The sequence below is a fragment of the Alosa pseudoharengus genome, unplaced genomic scaffold (genome assembly GCF_046254945.1).
Source record: "Alosa pseudoharengus isolate Yale_2024_CS ecotype anadromous, Long Island Sound unplaced genomic scaffold, YU_APseudo_1.1 YU_APseudo_1.1_scf_8, whole genome shotgun sequence".
Classification (NCBI taxonomy): Eukaryota; Metazoa; Chordata; class Actinopteri; order Clupeiformes; family Clupeidae; genus Alosa; species Alosa pseudoharengus.
The window spans coordinates 32,419,441-32,440,631 of NW_027468870.1; the positions used below are offsets into that span (position 1 = coordinate 32,419,441).

General features: G+C 40.7%; 1 protein-coding gene across 1 annotated transcript; it reads left to right on the forward strand.

Annotated features, from left to right (window-relative positions):
• The first annotated feature begins 358 nt into the window (after positions 1-358).
• rnf128a (ring finger protein 128a) lies at positions 359-16,056 on the forward strand. The gene is made up of 7 exons (XM_076273474.1): positions 359-946; positions 9,429-9,676; positions 11,919-11,990; positions 12,217-12,299; positions 12,497-12,593; positions 12,896-13,058; positions 14,372-16,056. The coding sequence occupies exons 1-7, from the start codon at positions 523-525 to the stop codon at positions 14,467-14,469; spliced, it is 1,185 nt and encodes a 394-aa protein (XP_076129589.1). The 5' UTR covers positions 359-522; the 3' UTR covers positions 14,470-16,056.
• The last annotated feature ends 5,135 nt before the right edge of the window (positions 16,057-21,191 follow it).

A 21,191-nucleotide genomic window follows, 5' to 3' on the forward strand; every position in this document is an offset into this window, starting at 1 on the left:
TCCTTTGGAGATGGGCAAAACAACATAGGCCTAACAGCTGGGAAAATAAGAGCCGATATTTTCTAGGGTGCGCACAAACTTTGCCTAAAATACCAAGACCACTTCAGGATCGCATCGATACTATTGATCCTATTCATCATCCGACTCATCCCGGTTTAGGCAGCTGTGATATCAATATAATCGCTTCTTCAATGGTCCTTGAATGTCGTTTGTTTCGGCTATGGAAATCACTGACTTTGGCATACGCGCCTGAACTTCGTAGTTGTACTGTAGCTGTAGCTGTACCTTTAAGAGAGAAATGGGGTGGGTTCAACCTGACCTCGACGAGGATAGATCGCACCCTGTTCCAACTAGTTCACCTGTTAGCAGCAGTCAGTGCCGAGAGAGAGCTTGGGAGGTTGGATGAAGGGAGCATTTATCACGGATTTCTTGTTCTTGTCTAACGTTGTGTCGGTCTAAATTAATAGCATAAATTCTGCTGAGAAGCATACGTGCCAAATCGGCATTGCGACCAGATAAGCTATGTCTCTGCTTGCGAAACGGCACCTGTTTTCGTGGTTGTTCGTCGCGTCGAGTCTACAGGTATCGAGTTTACATTTCGCACAGGCAACATACATATGCACAGCATATCTCAACCTATCTTTTGTCGCCCCACAAAGCAACGAAACTATCTGGCGATACGAAGAAATCGGACTATACGGACAGGACTCGCCAAAGGCGTCTGTAGTTGGAGACTTATACTTTCCCGACCCAATATACGGTTGTGACAGTGACACTGTTTATAACAATCCCAACGGATCCAAAGGCTGGATAGCCCTCATGCAACGTGGAAATGGATGCACATTTTCAGAGAAGATCAACGTCGCGGCCAGCAAAGGAGCAATTGGAGCTGTTATATTTAACAATATCGGCAGTGATAACAGGGTCATACAAATGTCCCATCCAGGTATGTTTCCCCTTGTACACGAACTTGGGAATTCTTGAATGTTATGCAACTGGTCTTTTGTGGATGTTAAAACTTACCTGAGTTTCAGCTCAGACGCCTATGAGGATGACCAAGCGAATTGGTGGCAGGGCCAACAGATCAGATTTGGAATATGGACATACACGCTCTAGTGTGTGGCATTAGGCCTACTAATCCGAGGGGTGATATACTTTTGTGAAATGTTGTGATCAACTAAACAGTCAGTATGATCATCATGCTTTTTAGCCCTGGATTTATGGTAGCCTATCTGCCCCACACTCACACACACTGGGGTGGGGGAGGTGGTGGTCGTGGAGGGGAGGGTCACAGGGTCATAAGAGTAAAAGTTAGACTCTAAAACAATGCAAACATAGACCTATTCACTGACGGACTGACGTGCCCCTACGATCGTTGTGTTTGAGGTGATTAAGCCAAACAGACCAATCACATTCTGGATGATCCACCACAATTAGTCAGGGTGGAGGAAGCTTGATCTGTTTCCTGTATCGGAATACTGGGGAAGATTCTGTTTTCACACTTCCTTACAATACTGTAATCTAAGTTTATAATCTATGTTTTAATATCCTGCAACAAAAACCTTTAACTTGCCCTGGCACACACAATTCATAATGTCAGCAGGTATTCCTTGTGATCTGTCGTCACCATCACATGAGTGTCAGAAATGGTTAGAGAATATCTGTATGGAAAGCAATTCATGAATCAGAATAGCCCATTATTCACATGTAGAGTAAATGACAGTTGTCTGTATGGAAACATGTTGGTCAGTGGTAACATTGTAAAGGTTCAAATTCCTCTCACTGTTGTGAAAGCTAGTTGGCACTTTGCTGCTTAAACATGAATGATAGTAGGTAGGCCTAATATTTATTTTGGGCTTGTGTCCTACTTTATCAGTGTTCCTCCCTCAGGTCAGACTATTCAGAAGATAACAGATCTTACCATTGTAGACAGGGGTGCGGTCCAGTGTTTCCCATACATTGACTTATTTGTGGCGGCCCACCACAATATCAACATTGACCACCACACAATGATTTTCCAGGTTGTACTAAATTGTGCTTAAATCTGATTAGCATCATAACCACACTGCTAATTTGTTAAAAAACTGTTGCATTCAAGTTAATTCTGCAAACCAACCACCACAAATGGAATTCAGTTCTCTGGGAAACACTGTAGTCGTAAAATAAGAGGTGGGTAATGTGCTATGCGGTATCTGATTTTTAAAAAAGGATTGATTATGGTGTAGGTTATTGTCCAATGTTTATAATAATACCAGTGGTATTAAATGGTTTCTGGAGTGATAAGTGTATATTGTGAATGCGGATAATACAGTGTGATTTTTGAATGTTAAAAGTTGATTGGTGAATAAACTTTTTTGAGAGGTAGATAAACTCTACTAAGAGGTGGAAAAACTATTTCTGAAATGTCAGAGGTGAATAAACTGTGTTTACTTGCGTTTAGCCTCTACTACAGCCCTGATTGTAGAGCAATAGTCCATTACATGATGTGACATGGCAACAAAATAACTAGTTCTCTCATCTTCAAATGCTGTGTCTATTTTACAGAACACTCCATTAAAGAGACCTTACTAGGGGAGGTCTAGGCTGCTGCTGTTTCTCTGACACACTCTCCAATGTGGTGGGAGATTGGCAACAGTTCTGCTTCTCCGTCTGACGTTATGACAGGCTCTCCTATTTTGCAAGCTCTACCTTCCCTTCAAAATAAGAAGAGAAAAATAAGAAAACAAATCTGTTTTTCTTCTTTAGAGAGGCATAAGGCACTAAGTTAAAAGTATAAACACTTTTTTTACACTGTTTCAAAACAGTTGCGAAATGGTTATGGTATTGGTATGGTATGATATTGGTATGGTATGATATGGTATATGACAGTTTTGTCCAAAGCGCCTTACAGAATATGAACATTACATTAGTTGAAAATAACTCTGTTATAAAACAGAATAACTTATGTTTTAAGAAAAGTTGTAAAAGCGTTTTCCCGCTTCCAGCTTCCAGCTTTTTCCCATTTTCTTCTTCAATACAGATATTTTGATGTATCATAGATTAGTCTTTTACAGTGTCTCCAGTATAGCTGAATCGGGATATAATCGTGGGCAAAGTATAGTGACTGTATCAATTTGTGACTTACTCTGCGATTCCCAGCTCCAATGGCCATGAAGGTGTCAATTACAATTGACTGCGTCAATTCCTTAAATTTCCCCTGGGGATCAATAAAGTATCTATCTATCTATCTATCTATCTATCTATTAGTGCTATGTTCAGTGTAAGCTTTTGTCACAGATTAATCACAAGAACAAATATCGCCAACACAATAGGCTACCTTCTGTAAATAAATACAGCTGATTTTCACAAGGAGAAGGAGGCGAACACTGACTAAAACAGAAATCTAGTTTTGAGGCAGCATGGGCAGGACTGACTGCACATGGTTATAGTTCTGGTTAAGGTTATAAGTAGTAAGTGTATAAGTATATATACTCTTTTGATCCCGTGAGGGAAATTTGGTCTATGCATTTATCCCAATTCGTGAATTAGTGAAACACACTCAGCACACAGTGAACACACAGTGAGGTGAAGCACACACCCATCCAGAAATATAATATATGATTTAGCAGACAATTTTGTCCAAAGCGACTTAAAAATAAAACCAATACAATAATTAAAAATTAACAGTGAACACCAGTGCACAGTGCTGACCAGGTGCATCCTAAATCGAAACAATGGGAAGCCCAAGTTTTACGATCTCAATTATTTTCCAGAGATACTCTCTAGGGACCTTTCCACGGGGTCAGAAGTGTTCCAGAGGCTACTGTCCTCTGGTCTGACTGCAGCACAGTCTATGGTCTTTGTTCAGGATGAAATGGAATACACCATGAGGTCCATTAACAGTCAGCTTGAGCTGTAGGGTCAGTGGGGGTCAACAGGGCTCTAGAGAGTAAAATGTAGGGCAACTGACTGCATTGTACACTCTGTCATACTGTGTCAAGGCATTGGGGAGCAAATCAGCAAAATATCAAATAAACTCTTTAAATGACTATCTACTTTGTAGTGACATCCCCCTAGTGTGCATGCTGCTGCACAAATGTTCTTTCTACATTTGTTAACTTACTGTATAACAAGTAAGCCTAATAGAAGTGTTTTGGTTAGGCTGGGCAGATTTTGTAAGCTAGAATGTGGTGTACCTGGCTGTCGGTCAGAATCAATTGTAAGAGTCCATCTGCTTTTAGTAATTCCATTCTCTCTGTCTGTTTGTCAGTCACACACACACACACACACACACACACACACACACACACAGATAAGGAACTTCTTAAAATAAGTTGTCTATGGTGGTTCCTCCAAAAAGAGACACAAAGTTTTATGCAGCTGGCAAATTGAGTCACAAAAGGTCACTACAATAATTTAACCACACAGTTTAATTTAAGATATTGGCATCCTGACCATCAACAAGGCTTTCATGAAATTTCCTTCAGCTTGAAAGGTAACAAAATGATGACTGGCATCCGTAAATTGATAATGTAGACTCACGTAGGAGTAAAGCAGGCTCATGTTATCCCAATATCTAAACTTGTGGTTGAGCCCACTGTTTATGAATGTGCTGTTTGTGCTAATTTCTCTGCAGCAGAAATTAAATGAGCAGTAACGGTCTGTTATCAAAGGAGTTTGTAAAAGCAAGAAAAAACAGTAAAAGCTAATTGCCATGTCTGATAGTCAGGCTTTATCAGGTGATATTACTAGTTGCTGGTACGGCCTTGAGGAAGTTGGATTCATTTATTTTTTTATTTTTTGCTTCTGTATTTGGCAAATGTCATAGGGCCTCAAGTTTGGTTTGGTATGTAGGCAGACATACTGTAAGTGTCATTTGCACCCAGGTGGATAGATTGGCTGGGTCTATTATAGTATTGGCTAACCATCACCTTTGTGAGAGTGTAGCAAATATGAGTTGCTTGCCGGTAAACCAATAGGACTTTCAGGTTGGTTTGGTCCTGATTATTTGACAGAACATAGATAAATAGTGGTGACATCAATTTCTATACACAAAACACATGCAGTACACATTGTCCAGCTCATAGTAGGCTATGTAGTGTACTGTACATGCCTGCATACATGGCATTTGGACTCCTCCGATCTTTCTGGACTTTGATTTCTACAATGCTATTGACTGAACCAATAAACTGTGTTTATCTTGGTAGTCATGTGATCTGACAAATAAACAGCAGATTAAAGGTGACCAACACTTTTACGCAAATTATGAAAGCCAGGAGAAGGCACGTTTGTCACCTTGGGTGGCTACTGGAAAGATTAGAAAGATAATTTTTTTGGGAAATCATAATTATAACCATTGTCATCTTGAGGGAGGTCAAAGTTGGTGTCAAGTTTCTACACTCTTGACGTTTTTTCACTGAACCATTTCAGTCCAGTTCTCCTCAAGTATTATCTCTGTTAGAAAAACTTTGACACCGAGACAGTCTTTTTTGAGTGTGTATTATAGACTAATATGTCTGTGTTGATAACAGTTGATTATGAACAGAAGTATGAGTGAAAGTTTTTTAGTTAGACAGAATTCAAAATGTATGATTTGACCAAGTTAATGAACATCCCTACCAAAGCTTTGTATTCAGTCATGATCAAATTTCTTTTTTCAATGTATGAACAGCATGAATGCAGAAAATAGTATAACACTTCTTGTTATAACACAAATGGGTAATTTTGCATCAAATTAGACAGAATCCAGCAAAATGGTTGCCATACTGTCTCAATGTTTTTCTCATTGTTTGTCATGTTTGGGTTCCAAAACTAAAGAACCATGTTTTTTCACGCTTGATTTTTTAAAACAATTTGCACACTCTCAAGAAGTTTTGGCCATGTTTGGACTATGCTACGCGTTTTTTAGGCTAAAACAATTTATGTCCCTTATTGCAAACATCACCTAACCAACCGCTAGCTGTCTGTGTCCTGAATACACTGTAAAAAAACACGATCTCTGTGGACAGCAGGCTCCAAAAACGGCAACAAAAACAACCTGGGCAAACCTAGCCCATAATAACAAACTGTTCCAGCAAATCACAGACGAGATGCGCGTTTAGGAGAGTTTCAATTGCACGGGAGCAGCACGGGAGGGATGGGGAGGAAGTAGCGAGCTAGCTCTCTGTTTTGTTTGAAAGTCAACAGAAGTGACGTTACCCTTTAAAAAGTTTTATTCATAGCCTACCCAAACATGTTCTCAGTTTGACTGAAGCACTAAAAGTGTGTACTGCATCCCCATTGATTTTTATTTAAGGCCGTATATGATATTTTATAATGAGTGATATTGAGTCTTGGAAAAAAATCTGTATTTTTTCTGCAGATACAATACTTTATTAATGTTGTGCCAACATTTGAGATCTCCACAACAAAAGCACATGAAGAGATTAAGGATAAAATTAGATGTATTTGATAATTTTAGGACTAAAATGGTACGTGGGGTAGTTAGTAGGAACACACAACAAAAATCTCAGTGGAATTAGCTCTCAAACTCATTTAGTGTACAAGTTCCAGTGTTGTACCATATTTTATTCAAGGATACACTTTGTTTTTTACATTGTATGCCCCTGCTTTTTCATTCTTGTCCCTGAGGTGAAACAATGCCTTTACCTCTATTTATGTATTGCCACTTTGTACACTAAATGCCCATATATTGAGGTATTTCCACATAGATTTTCATGTGACTACTATACTAGGCTAGTTCCCCACATACCATTTTACTATAAATGACAGAGAATATGTCCATAATATTTTCATGTTCATTGTATGTGGATAAATGAAATCGTGGCACAAAATTGATTAGATAGTGTATTTAAAGAAAAAATATATCACAAAATATTTAGAATACCCCCAATGTCACTCTTATTGCATATTTTTCCAAATCTAGGGCCTTACAGAAAATCATTGAACTTGCCCTACAAACTTTTAATGGTTCAGTCATACTGAGAACATGTTTGTCTTCCATCCTACAAAGATTGGACTGGCTATAAATAATACTTTTCAAAATATTAATGGCCAAAAAAAATGTTTCCAAAATCTTTTGTTTCTCTGACTATATAATAAAATAAATGTATTAAATAGGAAAAATAGGATTTTAACAGAGATATTTTACAGGCCTTGGTTTTGGGACTTTTGAGGGGCAACCTTACCTGATACGGAATGACCTAAATGTATTCATATTATATTTATGTGCTATGGAAACTGACAGAGGTCAGACAGAGGACAGAGGTTAAAGGAAAAGGATCTTCGACTCTCAGTCCAGTAATAGCTAGTTTATTTTTCTTTGTCCCGGCTCTTGTGAATGAACTTGAAAAACTGGTCTTCCCTAAAGGGCACCACTTCTCCTAAATATGAGGTATTGGAACTCTCATTTTCGCCTTCCTGCATGTTGTGTAGTCTATGTTCCGATATGTAGGCCTATTTATAGAATATGCATATAAAACAATATTGGCTTCAAATTACTTGTGACGTTTTAAACAAGGTTGTATTTCTCTCTCTCTCTCTCTCACTCTCTCTCTCTCTCTCTCTCTTTGACATAGTGAGTGTATTTGTGCTTGAGGAAGACTTGCTGCTTTCTTAATTGGCCTCCTATGAGGAAAGCCTTTCTGCCTCAGTAACAAGCAGGAAGTTGGGCCTTAAAAGAGGTTACGTTTGGTTGGTTTCCTTGCTGGTCACGTATCACCCAGACCATTGGTATCATATCACGTAACTGTGTTCTTTTTCTCTGAGATTTATCTCTGTATGACAAAAGCGAGTGGTACACACTCTCTTCTTGTTCAAATGTGAATAGGCAAAGTACTATATTTCACAAAGTGTTCCCAAGATTTCACAAGACTGCAATCTGTTTTCTCCATAATCTTTACAGCTAGTTATTATAGATATACCTCAGGGAAAGTAAACTCTAGAATACCACAGAAATAGTGTGATATCCCGACGAGTCGGAATGGCTGAAGTGCCCTTGAGCAAGGTGCCTAACCCCTCACTGCTCCCCGAGCGCCGCTGTTGTAGCAGGCAGATCACTGCGCCGGGATTATAGTTTGCTTCACCTCACTGTGTGTTCACTGTGTGCTGAGTGTGTTTCACTAATTCACGGATTGGGATAAATGCAGAGACCAAATTTCTCTCACGGGATCAGAGTATATATACTTATACTTTACTTATATATGTTGGAAACTGACTCAACCCAAATGTGGGAAAACACAATTAGTGGCTGGAGTTTAGCTTAGTTTAGTTTAGAGGAATGTGAGCGTCGCACTACCTGAGGCCATAGAGCGATTTGCTGACACTGTTTTGTCAAGTCAGGTGGACGGCATGCTGTCTCACATGACATACTCAACACAGCTCATGAAGAGCTTTTGGCAGACATGGAGGCTTGTCTTGTCATTCTTTGTCAGACAGCAGTTGTTTTGCTTCCGATATTTCTGTCCTCGCATTGTGACTGGCTTGCTTCTTGCTTCCTGTGTGCTTATATATTTTGGAAATGGACTTTTGTGGTTTACAGTAGTTGTCACATGAGTCAAATGTTTGGCCAGTGGTTCCTGATTTTCACACATGCATTTGACAAGAAGTGTTCAGACCGCAAATTATCTGCCCAAGCTAAAACATTTCCTATACATAAACACTCACACAAAAAATTAGGTCATAGCAATGTGCCTGCTGGGAATTCCATGACAATTAGTCCATTCATACTAAAAAGTTTCATATTCCATTACTGTTTGTATGATATGAAGGGAGTAATCTAATATGCAGAAACTGTCACGGGGAAATTTCCCCCACAATAAAGCCATAATATCTCAGTTAGTACTATTCATAGTAAATGTGCGTGTTCATTGTATGTTTGTGTATAAGCCCTCAAGAAACATTATGTTAGATACCTGTTTTTTATTTCTTAAATAGACAGTTTCTGTTCAACTACTTTTTCACCCCCAAACTGATGGTTACTGTCATCTGAGGTAGGAAGACCTATGACTGGATGGCTCATACGGATTGTATTCTTAGCTATGCCAAAGGTCTGGAAAGTCTTAATGGATGCTGGATGAAATACGTGTGTTTATTCATAACTGACAGAAAGCAGAATAGTACTGTGATGTGATGACAATGACCGAGCTGTGTGTGTGTGAGTGTGTGTCTGTGTCTCTGTGTCTGTGTGTCTGTGTGTGACTTGGTGCACAGACTGTGCTGTGTAAGGGTGAAAACACAGATGGCTTTGTGTAGTGTTCTGTCTGAGAGCAGGCATGCACATTTGTGAGGAGAGTGTGTGTGTGTGTGTGTGTGTTGGGGGGTGGGGTGGGAGGGTTCCCGGCCTAAGAGCATCTACTGAGTTTAATGTGATATTTCAGTGATTCGTCATGAAATATAATTTTAATGTGAGAGTGAGCGCCTCTAATGTAGCCACATGCGCGTGATTCCAGGCACAGGTGACACAGTGGCCATTATGATCGGACACATCCGTGGGATGGAGATGGCCCGGCTGCTGCAGCAGGGCATCCAGCTCACCTTGTCCATTGAGGTGGGCAAGCAGCACGGGCCCTGGATGAGCCACTACTCAGTCTTCTTTGTGTCCATCTCCTTCTTTGTGGTGACCGCGGCGACCGTGGGGTACTTCATCTTCTACTCGGCTCGACGACTCAACACCGTCCGGCTGCAGAACCGCAAACAGGTATCCGCCAACTCGCCCCGAGTTACATCAGGCAAACCTAACACCCTTGTCCTTAACCACAACGGAATGACAAGTGTTACGTTGGATATCACAAAAAACTTCCGACAGCCCTCTCTCTCTCTCTCAGGTGTCCTCAAAGAACAGGTTGGACCTGTCTGGTCTGACTGGCCACATAGTTTCTGTGTTTGTTGATATTCCTGTGGGGCCCTGTATATATGACAGAAACGATAGGGGCCCTTAATCTGCCTGCAACTTTTTTCCATGCTGTTGAGCACACCCACTTCTTGACATGGAGAAGTACACACACACACACGCACACACACGCACACACACACACACACACACACAAACACACACACACACACACACACACGCGGCTATGCATAGAGAAAGCGTAGATGAGCCTGCCCCACACTGCCATGAGCCAAGGAAGAATGCTGGCATGCCTGGGCTGCTCTTTGAGCTAGTAATGTTTGCCGTGGGCTCAGGTTCACCAAGCTGCTGCAACTCTGACAGAGACCTTTGAACTGCCAGCAGATATACCTGTTCACCTTGCAAGGGTTGAAACAGTGAGGCTGAGGGGGCTGTTCCACATGCCTGATAAATGTTTTTGTCTTATAACTCCTTAGTGAAGGGGGAAGGAAAACACACACTCACACACACACACACACACACACACACACACACACACACACACACACACGTTCAGCTGCGTGAGTGTGTCACAGACAAACACTACTGCCAAACAGTCACCCACAGAGTGTGAAGTTCTGGGCAAAAAGGAGAGCATTGTCCTGCCCGTGTGAGTGTATGCAAAACACCACAGACACACTCAAAATGTCATGAATACACATACAAACCTGCATGCTCAACAAACCCACACATGCTTGCTCATACACAAACACTCTCTCTCTCTTTCTCTCTCTTTCTCAGACGCACACTAACAAGCATAGAGGCTTTGTAAAAAAACATCCTGCTAATTCTCTCCAGAGATATTCTCAAGTGATTTGAGTAATGCCCGCTGTGATTGGTTGTGCATTACTCTTAGGTTCATAACAATTTGATGAGTGTCAATTTGACAGTATCAATCATTCATGTTACATATGTTGTCAAATATACATTATGTATAGACAATATATGTAAACATATAAAGTGTGTGTGATAGGGTTTTGGTGTGCCTGCCATTTACGTCTGTAAAATCTCCAGTGACTTTTCCCCTTGGGAGTGTTTTAATGACTCGACTGAAAAACATCTAAGCCAAGGGTGAGGGTGTCTTGGTTCTTCCAGGATGACATCATCTCCTTCCTCTGGAACCCAGATGAGGATGGAGATTACCTTGACTTTGATGCTTGCACAACAGTATTCTAGACAAACAGAGCGTTCCAGAAGCACTGTAAATATCAACATGTGACTTGCATAACAACCCGTGTGTGGTTACATTCATATTTTGAAACCTGGCACATGTAAATTAGCAAGTTGCTAATAAGAGACTTGAATAACAACAGTACACAGTTACATTTATATATTTTTATATACAATAGGATATAAAAATGTGTCATGGATTAACCACTGAGGTAAATCTAGAAAGTGATTACCATGTCATGATTATATACATCATAATGGCTGGCCCCAGGCAGTATTGCTCTTAGGTTCAGTGTGATGAGTTTGTCAATTTGACGATCAATCATTTCATTTGCATATGTTGTCAGATATACATTATGTATAGACAATAAATAAATAAATATATATATATATATATATATAGTGTATATAATGTACATGTAACATGTAAATACAGACAGTAACTAAGCTTCACCATATAAACCAAAGCCACATAAATTTTACACTAGTTATTATTCTAAACGAAACAAAGCTAAGGCACGTAGTTCAAGTTCAAGGTCAAACAAAGAATGTCAGAACGTAGAACTGAACAGCACCGTAGGTATATAAATGTGTGTAAGACAGAGAGGGAGAGGGGACAAGAAAAAAGAATGAGTGAATGAGAGATAAAGAAGTGGGAGAAAGAGAGATAGGAAGTGGCTGAATAATGCAAAACCATGCAATGTGAAACGTGGGAAAGCCAGAGCAAACGTATGCATTCGTAGAGCATTCTCATGGCCTCTTGTTTACACGCGCCCCCCTGTAATCCACACTCCTCGTCACACACACACACACACACACACACCGATGAACTCCCTCATCCACGTCCTCTTGACACACTTTCCTCTTCTCCCCTTTGCAGAAAAAGCTGAAGGCCGAAGCAAAGAAGGCGATTGGTCAACTGCAAGTCCGCACACTTAAACAGGGAGATGAGGTACTGACCACCTGCCCTCCTTCATTTTTGTAACTTTCTTCACCTCCTCCCATCTCGGTCTTAGCCCTTCCTGTTTGCTTTCCTGCCTTCCTGCTCCACTTTCCTCCCTTCCCTCCCTCCTTCCTTCTGCATGGAAATGAAACATGCCTTTTGTACGTGGCTTTGGATGAAAACGTCTGCTATATGAATAAATGTAAATGGGAAACATGTGGTGTTTACTTTGCAGGAGACGGGGCCAGATGCAGACACCTGCGCAGTTTGCATTGATGCGTACAAGGCCGGAGATGTGCTCTCCATTCTCACGTGCAAGTATGTAAAGCAGTGATTCACACCTATGAGGCAAATTTGCTTACAGTGCCGAGATAGTTAAAGTAATCGAAATGTACTATTTGTAATGATACAGTGATCTAAATAAAAAGTAAAGTAATATTTCAGTCATTTGAAAAGAATGGAAAATGTATTAGTGATAATAAAACGTGTGTTTGTGTGTCTGTGTGTGTTTGTAGTCATTTGTTCCATAAGCAGTGCATTGAGCCATGGTTACTGGAACACAGAACGTGTCCGATGTGCAAGTGTGACATCCTGAAGGCCCTGGGAGTGGAGGTAAGAACATTTACATTGTGCACTTGCTTGACTCCCATCTCCACAGCCCAAAAAATCCCCATTCATTTTCCTTGAAAGCACAATGTTCCACAAAGTCTAAAATTCAGTCCACCTTAATTTGGATGTGCCCTGAATGTGCCGAGACATATTAGCTAATTTTGGAAAAATAATCGCCCTCTCTTTCCCTCTCCATCCATCCATCTATCCATCTCTCTCTCTCTCTCTCTCTCTCTCTCTCTCTCTCTCTCTCTCTCTCTCTCTCTCTCTCTCTCTCTCTCTCTCTCTCTCTCTCTCTCTCTCAGCCTGACATAGAGGAGCCGCCCCAGGAGATCACTGTGCCTCCGGAGCTCTCATTCCCCAACGTGACCGAAGACAGCCGCAGTGAGACGGCCTCGTCCGGCTACGCCTCCATCCAGGGCATGGAGCACCACAGCCCAGTGGAGGACACTCCGCACTCCAGCCCTGGTAATGCACCAGCCCCCCCCCTTCTCTCGTGCTGTTATGTCTCTTAAATTCTGCCCTGCATACCTCTCACCCTCCTGTTAAAGGGTGCTCGGGCCTTTCACGCCTCCATGCTGATCATATGGCATGGGCTGGGCAGAGCAGAGGTGTTGAGACTTGAGAGGCTGTTCTCACATTTCCCTCATCATCCTCTTTTACCTTGAAGTAAGACATGTGTTTGGAGAACGGACGTCATTCTTGAACACTTGGTCACGTCATGAGCTCCGCTTGATGTGACAGAAAAGTTCGGAAAAGTAATAGGCTAGGGTGTTCCGTGAATTTGTTTTTTTTCTGGTTTCGAGTTTTAAAAAGCAGCACTGCAGTGTTGTTTTCCCATACAAGGCAGCTGATCAGCATAAAGCTCATTTAATTATTCATGTGGGTGCCAGATAAGCATGAGGTGCACCTAGATATCAGCCAAAAGGCCCATTTTCTTCCCCAGCCTAATTATAGGGTTGGAAATGGGCTTGTAAAATAGCATCTGAGCAAGTTGCATACCTCCTTCTATGTTGACATCAGAGAACAAGGTAAAATACTCTGTTCATCCATTCTATGTCATCTTTAATCTTAATTTAATTTTAGTTAATGAAATATGACATTTCATATTACACAATAAAAAAATTGTCAGGTTACTGACATTCTGTAAATATATTATAAAATGTATTATGAAAATTGGGAAACATGACTATGCCATGGTTTCTCAATTCTCAGCCAAATGCCCATGGCTCCTTGTCCTAAAATTCAGTGAGACTGGGAAAGTACAATCCTACTAGCTTTTTTTTAAGTATACATTTGTGCGAGGTGTAGTTGTTAAATTATTTCATTTTCTACCCAATCTTTTACATAGCTTAATGTTCTGGGTAAGAAACATATTCACCTATTCAGCGTAAGAAACATGTGTCATTAACATCTAATCCTTTTGTAAACAGAGTCATGACAGGTTAGAAAAGACAATGAGAGGTTGCTACTGCAATTCTTTAGTTCAGGTCCAAATTCACTGACAATTTTGGATGGTTTGAATGGACTAGTTGATAAATAAGAACATGGTTTAGTGACAACCCAGAATAAGTAAGTGGTAAGCCACCTCAAAGAAGCACCTGGGGACTTTGTTATGCTTGCACAATGAAGCAATAGGAATCTTCTATTAAACCGTCAAGGAGTTAACTTGTGTAGGGTGATGTCACTTAGCTTATATCACTAAACCACATTGTTGTAATATCCAACAGGTCCTTGTATCTTGTTGTATTGTGAAGGTTTGTGTTATTCTTGTGTTTCAGAGTCCATCCCTGACCTTGGATCAGTTCAAGTGGACATCCAGCCACATTACGACAACCTTGCCTTTGAGAGCGATAGCCCGAGAGACCCCAGAACATGAGTGTCAAATGTACACACACACACACACAAACACACACACACAGTCACATCCAAGTCTCCTTTGATAACAGATGGACTTAGTTAAACTCAGGTTGGCCTAACTCTATCTATGCATATCACTGCAATCCCCACCCCTCAACGCACACACACACACACACACACACACACACACACACACACACACACACACACACACACACACACAAACACACAAACAAAGGCTAAGTTAGCGGGAGTGGTATCTATGCATATTAGTTTTCATTATTTTGATATCAAATCTCTGCAGAGTATCTCTGCTTCAGGCCAGGACAAGCTGGACATCAGAATACTTTAATTGTATGTGATGTAAGTAATTTGAATCAGTAGGTTAGTTACTTGAATGTCTGTCATCAATCATTGTGTCTTAAGCTATGTGTTTTAATAGCTAAAATTCCTTTATGTCGATAGGACAGTTTTCTTTGTGTTTTAGCAGTACCAGTGGTGGATCATGAGGTATCGGACCACAAACCAGACATTTTTCTTTGTTGCTTTGCTGTCTTCTCTTTTAAATGTTATTGTATGTGTGAGAGTGTGTGTGTATATATTGAGTGTATGGGTTTGTCCATGTGTGTGTGTGTGGGAGAGAGAGACAGAGAGAGAGAGAGAGGGAAAGAGAGTGAGAGATTTGATGCAGTAGTTTAAATGAAGTTTTATTATTTAAGGCTTTAGGCTTTTGGACACAGTTTAGTACTTTTTTTCTATGTTTGTACAGTGTGCATTCCAGAGAAACGTGTATAAACAAGGCCTTATCACTTTCTGCCTGAAAATGTGGACATTAGTTCACATGTCCCCATTTTAAACCTGTAGTGCTCCATCTGCTGTCCGTGTGTAATACTGTCAGCTATACCATCGCCAGCTACATACACAAGCGCATGTGTGAGACCACAGTAACTTTTTGTAATGAAAATGGGTGTTCTGTAATATCAAAGAAATGTGTTGTACTTTTCATTTCATAGTTTGTTGATTTCTCTATTTCATGTAGGTGAACCTGTGTGGAAAAAATAATCATGTCATTGAGTGCTTACCATTGTAAATGTTTTGAAAACCCTACTTTTATACAGGGATAGATGCTAGTCCTCCAAATGACATTTTGTATGTAATGCTGTCTTACATTTTTTTTCAGAGCCATCCCTAAAAGTATTTCCCTGAAAAAAGAGTTTTTTTGTTTTTGTTTAGTCCTCACCTGGTCTTACACCGTTAAGTCATGTGCTCTGGTGTAAACTGGCTGTGCAGATAGTGTGCCTTAAAAAGTTATCATCTAGTAATGAATTATTTCCTCACATATCTCATACAAAATATGTGTTCTCACTTGATGAAATTAATAGTTTCTGCATGCACTTTACAAGAATGAATTGAATTATGTTGCAGTTTTTTTTTTCTTTGCTTGAAGGTTCCAGTTCTTCGTAATGAAGAAATTTTAAGTGTTTTTGATTAATGTTAAGGGACAAAAGGAATTCTTACCTTTTCATTGTTAACTTGGGTTGTGTTGGGTCTTTGATAACAGCTATAAATTGCGAAAAGAAATTAATAAATTCTTGTTTTATGAAAACGGTGTGCTGTTGTCTGTTGTAGACAGTAAGCGAATAGTCCTACTGGTTTCATAGACAACTTGTGTGTAGGCCTACTAATGTGACAGATAGAAGGACACAATCTAAATAATGGCCACATGAGTGGATTGGAGAGGTACAGAATAATGAGTGCCTTCATCCTCACTCAAGACAATATCTTTTTAGGCTAGGTTTCTGTGTTCTGTGTCTTTTCCCACATTGTTCTCAAGAAAAGTTCAGTGTTCCCTAAAACCTTTAGAACGTACCCATGTAATTGTTAAATGAATTACTCTCTTGGTCTTTTAACTGTATAGCCCACTTGTTATTTATTGGCTTAAGTAGCTACGCTGGTTTTATGATGGCGTGAGGAACGCATACTATAAGTGTAGGCCTTGAAGTAGTGTGCACAATTAGGACAAAAAGCACTTCACTACTGCATCGTTTTAGCCATGGATTATGAGCCACTGGGCTCACAGATGCACCCCCCCCCCCAACCCGTCACACACACACCTAACCTGCACCCTGCATTCATGTTACGCAGGAATCGGCAGCGGTACACAGGTTGGGCAAAAGCACAATAACTACTTTATTATTTAATTATCCTCGGCAGGATTTACATGGGCCCTGTGTTATTTGACTGAGGGGCCCCATTTCAGATATCAGGGGTGAATGACATGAATAACATAGCCCATGTTACATGGTTGAGGGGTATGGAAGCATATGAGTAGCTTTTTTCAAATGAGAATGCAATCTGCAATATGCAATTCAAAAAGACATTACATTATGCAATTGACAATTCATTATGCAATTTAATATTGCAATTTGCAATAATATCCAACAAATTGTATTTTAATCTGCAAAGTGACAATGAAATCCTAAAATCAATTCCAATAATTTTGGTTAAAAAATAGAATAAACATGGATTGAATTGCATTCCATTTTGCCATGGTACTTCAGTCTCAAAATTCAAATGGCAATTCATTTTGCATTTCAATTTTCAATATTCAATTTAACTGTCAATTCGTTTTGCAATTTAATATTTAAAGTGCAATGTAGGATTGCATTTTAAAAACATATTTGGCAAAACTGTCAATGCCAGCTTGAAAAGATTTTGGATTATTTTGGGCAAAACGTTTTGCCATCGTTTTGAAGCATTTTATTCAAATGGAAAAGAAATAGCGCCCCCCGTGATTGCATTGCACTTTGGTCACGCTCTTTGTGTTGCAAAATTCAAATGGCCATTCAATCTGCCAAACGCATTGCAATCTGTCAAGTCACTCGTCAAGGCGGGAACTAGGCTACGTCACTTCCGTGTTAACGTCTTCTTACCAGAGCCCGTCTACGGGCTGTTCTTAACCAGTTAGCGTTTGCAATGGAGGAGTTTGCAGTCTTTGGCCGACAGACCCGGCTGTAGAGTACAGTAACAGAGGGGGCATTTGCGATTTTCAAGGGGGCACATTTTTTTTTGGGGGGGGGGGGGGGGTTTTGGCGGCGCAAACAGCTCCTGTCACAGTTGATGAATAATGTTAACCTTGACCGCGAGTAGGCCTAGTGTCCGCGAGACCCAGCTGTGTTCTTACATTATTAAGGCTCTTATGTTGCTGCTGATAACTTTGCCAACCAGCGGCATCTTTAGTAGCATCCCCTCCCCCCAGCAATTAGTAGCCTACAAATAAGCATCGTATACAACAATTCAGCGAGATAGATTTGGCCAAACGTGGGCCCGGAGCGACCGCACCCCCCGGTTTGCTTATGAGGCTAGCCAGACCACGGAGGGGAGTCTCCGTTGTGTGTGTGTGTGTGTGTGTGAGAGAGAGACAGAGAGAGAGCAGGGCAAGGAAAGGCTGTGAGTTTTAGCCTAACTAACGACAATGGACGACAGAGTGGGCGATCTAGCCCTACTTGTCCTGTGAACTCCAAAGAGCTCCGCGATCTCCCTAATAGGAGAGGTAACCTTCTATTCCAGGGGTGGGCAAACTTTTTGGCTCAAGGGCCACATTGGGTTTTGAAAATTGGCCGGCGGGCCACACAACCCCCCCCCCCACGACACACGCCTAAAAAAATACATTTTTTATAGCCTATAATTTAGTATGAAAAGTATTTGTTTTAAAATACTGCTAATTTGTTTTAAAAATACTGCTAATTTTATGCTGTTTAACAACACTATCGCTTTAAGACAGTCGCTTTAATTCACGTTTATTTCTCAATGATCTTCTGCCTGCTCCACTATGGCTAGTGCTGTACCTACGGCTGGGCCCTCTCACAGTTTTTAAATGGTCAGTAGTGGGAACTACTGTTGCCTTCATGATTTCCTTTTAAAACTTTCTTATAAGGAGGAGATATCAATTATCAACAATCACAAGCCAGCTGGAACTTGCGGCTCTCTCTCCCTCTCGTGAGTGCAGACGCGTTCCCAATTAAATGGATTGCATATGTTCACGTTAGATCTGCTGCAAAGGAGATAACTAAGAGTTAACTTAGTTTAACATGATGTTATCTCTATTTAACATGATGTTTTGACATTGACATTGTAAACGTTATCTAAGGAGAGTGAAAAGCAGTTTGCAGTAAAGCTAACCAACGTCTATCGCAGGAAAAAAATAGCGAGCAGCTTGATAACTAGCCTAAATGAAATGCTCGGCGGGCCGGATGAAAGTGCTTGGCGGGCCGGATCCGGCCCGCGGGCCGTAGTTTGCCCATCCCTGTTCTATTCCCTCCAGTGGTATCCACAGAAGGTCTCCCCACCGTCTAGCGCCCATTAGCTGTAAGGCCTCAGAAATCTTTGAACGGACCAGGTTGACATCAAATCGGACAAGTAGGGCTAGATAGCCCACTCTGTCGTCCATTTTCAGTAATCTGTCCGTTGAGTCAGACTCGTTGACACGGTGGTGTTGTACATAATCAGCCAGAGACCTTAGTGCAGCTGCAAACTTCTGCAAGCACTAACTGGGTAAGACGTAAACACGGAAGTGACGTAGCCTAGTTCCCGCCTTGACGAGAGACTTGACAGATTGCAATGCGTTTGGCAGATTGAATGGCCATTTGAATTTTGCAACACAAAGAGCGTGACCAAAGTGCAATGCAATCACGGGGGGCGCTATTTCTTTTCCATTTGAATAAAATGCCTCAAAACGATGGCAAAACGTTTTGCCCAAAATAATCCAAAATCTTTTCAAGCTGGCATTGACAGTTTTGCCAAATATGTTTTAAAAATGCAATCCTACATTGCACTTTAAATATTAAATTGCAAAACGAATTGACAGTTAAATTATTAAACTGAATATTGAAAATTGAAATGCAAAAGGAATTGCCATTTGAATTTTGAGACTGAAGTACCATGGCAAAATGGAATGCAATTCAATCCATGTTTATTCTATTTTTTAACCAAAATTATTCAAATTGATTTTAGGATTGCATTGGGTCCGTGTATCATTCGTTCATTTGATATTCAATTGAGAATCCAAAATGAAAAAACGAAAAAAGGACTTGTTTTTTCATTATCTGTTTATGAATGTGATACAAACCAACAAATAATGCTTTGTTTTTCAGACTTTTGATTTCATGATCAGATCAAAAGTAGAACGTTTAAAAAACGGCCTCAGGCCCAAAACTGATTTTGATATATTTTTTTTTCGATTGCTCTGACCCGGAAATTATTTATTGACTTCCATTGCCAGCTGCTGCTTCTAGGCCTACCAGTCCGATTATAACTTTACCACACACAATTTAACCTAAAGATCTATATTTAAATGACCACTCGGACAGAGCAACAGAATCTCTTTTTTTTCCCCTCAGTCGGCAGTCTAAACGAATAGGTTTTTCTACTCCTATGCTCGATTCAGTAGCGTAGGCAGACATGTTCAAATAGGTGGGCACAGAAAGAAAAGGGTGGGCAAAGCCAATTTGATTGAACATAGCCTATAAGAGAAGCCTAGATGAGATACACCATACGTGGAGTGGAATTTATGGAACGCATTTGATCACAGCTGAAACATTTTAAACTGGAGCAAAACAATGCATGGATCTAGGCCTAGCTTCGGCGCGTCACATGAAACACAACTGAGACAGATTGACCATATTGTACAACTGCAAAGCCTTATCATAGGCATGTTACATTCATGACATGAAAAGTAGAACTTATTGAACAAAAATGGCAAATTACGCAGTCGGCTAAACATTTTAAACTTGCGCAAAACGGCATGAACCCAGCAACGGTGTGTAACTTAAAACACAAACTGAAGCAACAGCTTGGACAATCCTACTGCAAAGCCTTTCCTTCCCGTCTATGACATAAAAAGTGGAATATGAACGCATTTCACACCTGACAATTAAACGGAGCTGCCGCCTGTTCGCGATTTGACTGATTCTTGAGCTCTCAGAGCTGACTTGCGCGTCTTTTTTAGATGGTGAACGTAATTGGACGGGCAAGACTGACAAGTAGACGGGCCTAGGCCCGCCTGTGACTATGCCTATGGCTCGATTTGAATTATTTGCTCTGTTTGTGAATGACGTTCTAGCCCCTCTTTCCTTTGATCAATGTGCTTGTTGAACGATGTGTGTCCCTAGTTTCCCTGTCTACTGTCTTTGGTGTAATCTCACCAGAAGGCGGCAGCTGGCTGCCTTCCAATGACGTTGGCGACAAATGACGATCTGAGCTGATAGATCTAACATCTAGGCCTACTTCCCTAACATGGGCTGATACTACATAGCCTAGGCCAGTCATTACTTCTATAATCATGGGGCAACGCTTTGGGCGAACGCGATGTTCATAAACGAAACAGGCATGAGAAGGGAGATGATTTTCTGTCGATTCAACGAAACCGAGTTTGCCATCGTTGCGCAAGTCGCCCAATTTCTCGCTATAGTTGTTAGACAATATTTTCTGTCGCTATGGGATGGCCAAAATTAGTCGCTAAATCTAGCAACAAAGTCACTAAAATGGCAACACTGAGCACTGACAGGTCTAGACCAAGAAAGTGACTTGGATAGACTTCCAGGTCACAGAAATCGGAACAAATAAATATCAAAATCAGTTTCGGCCCTGAAGCCATTTTTTAAACGTTATACTTTTGATCTGACCATGAAATCAAAAGCCTGGAAAACAACGTGTTATTTGTTTGTTTGTATCACATTCATA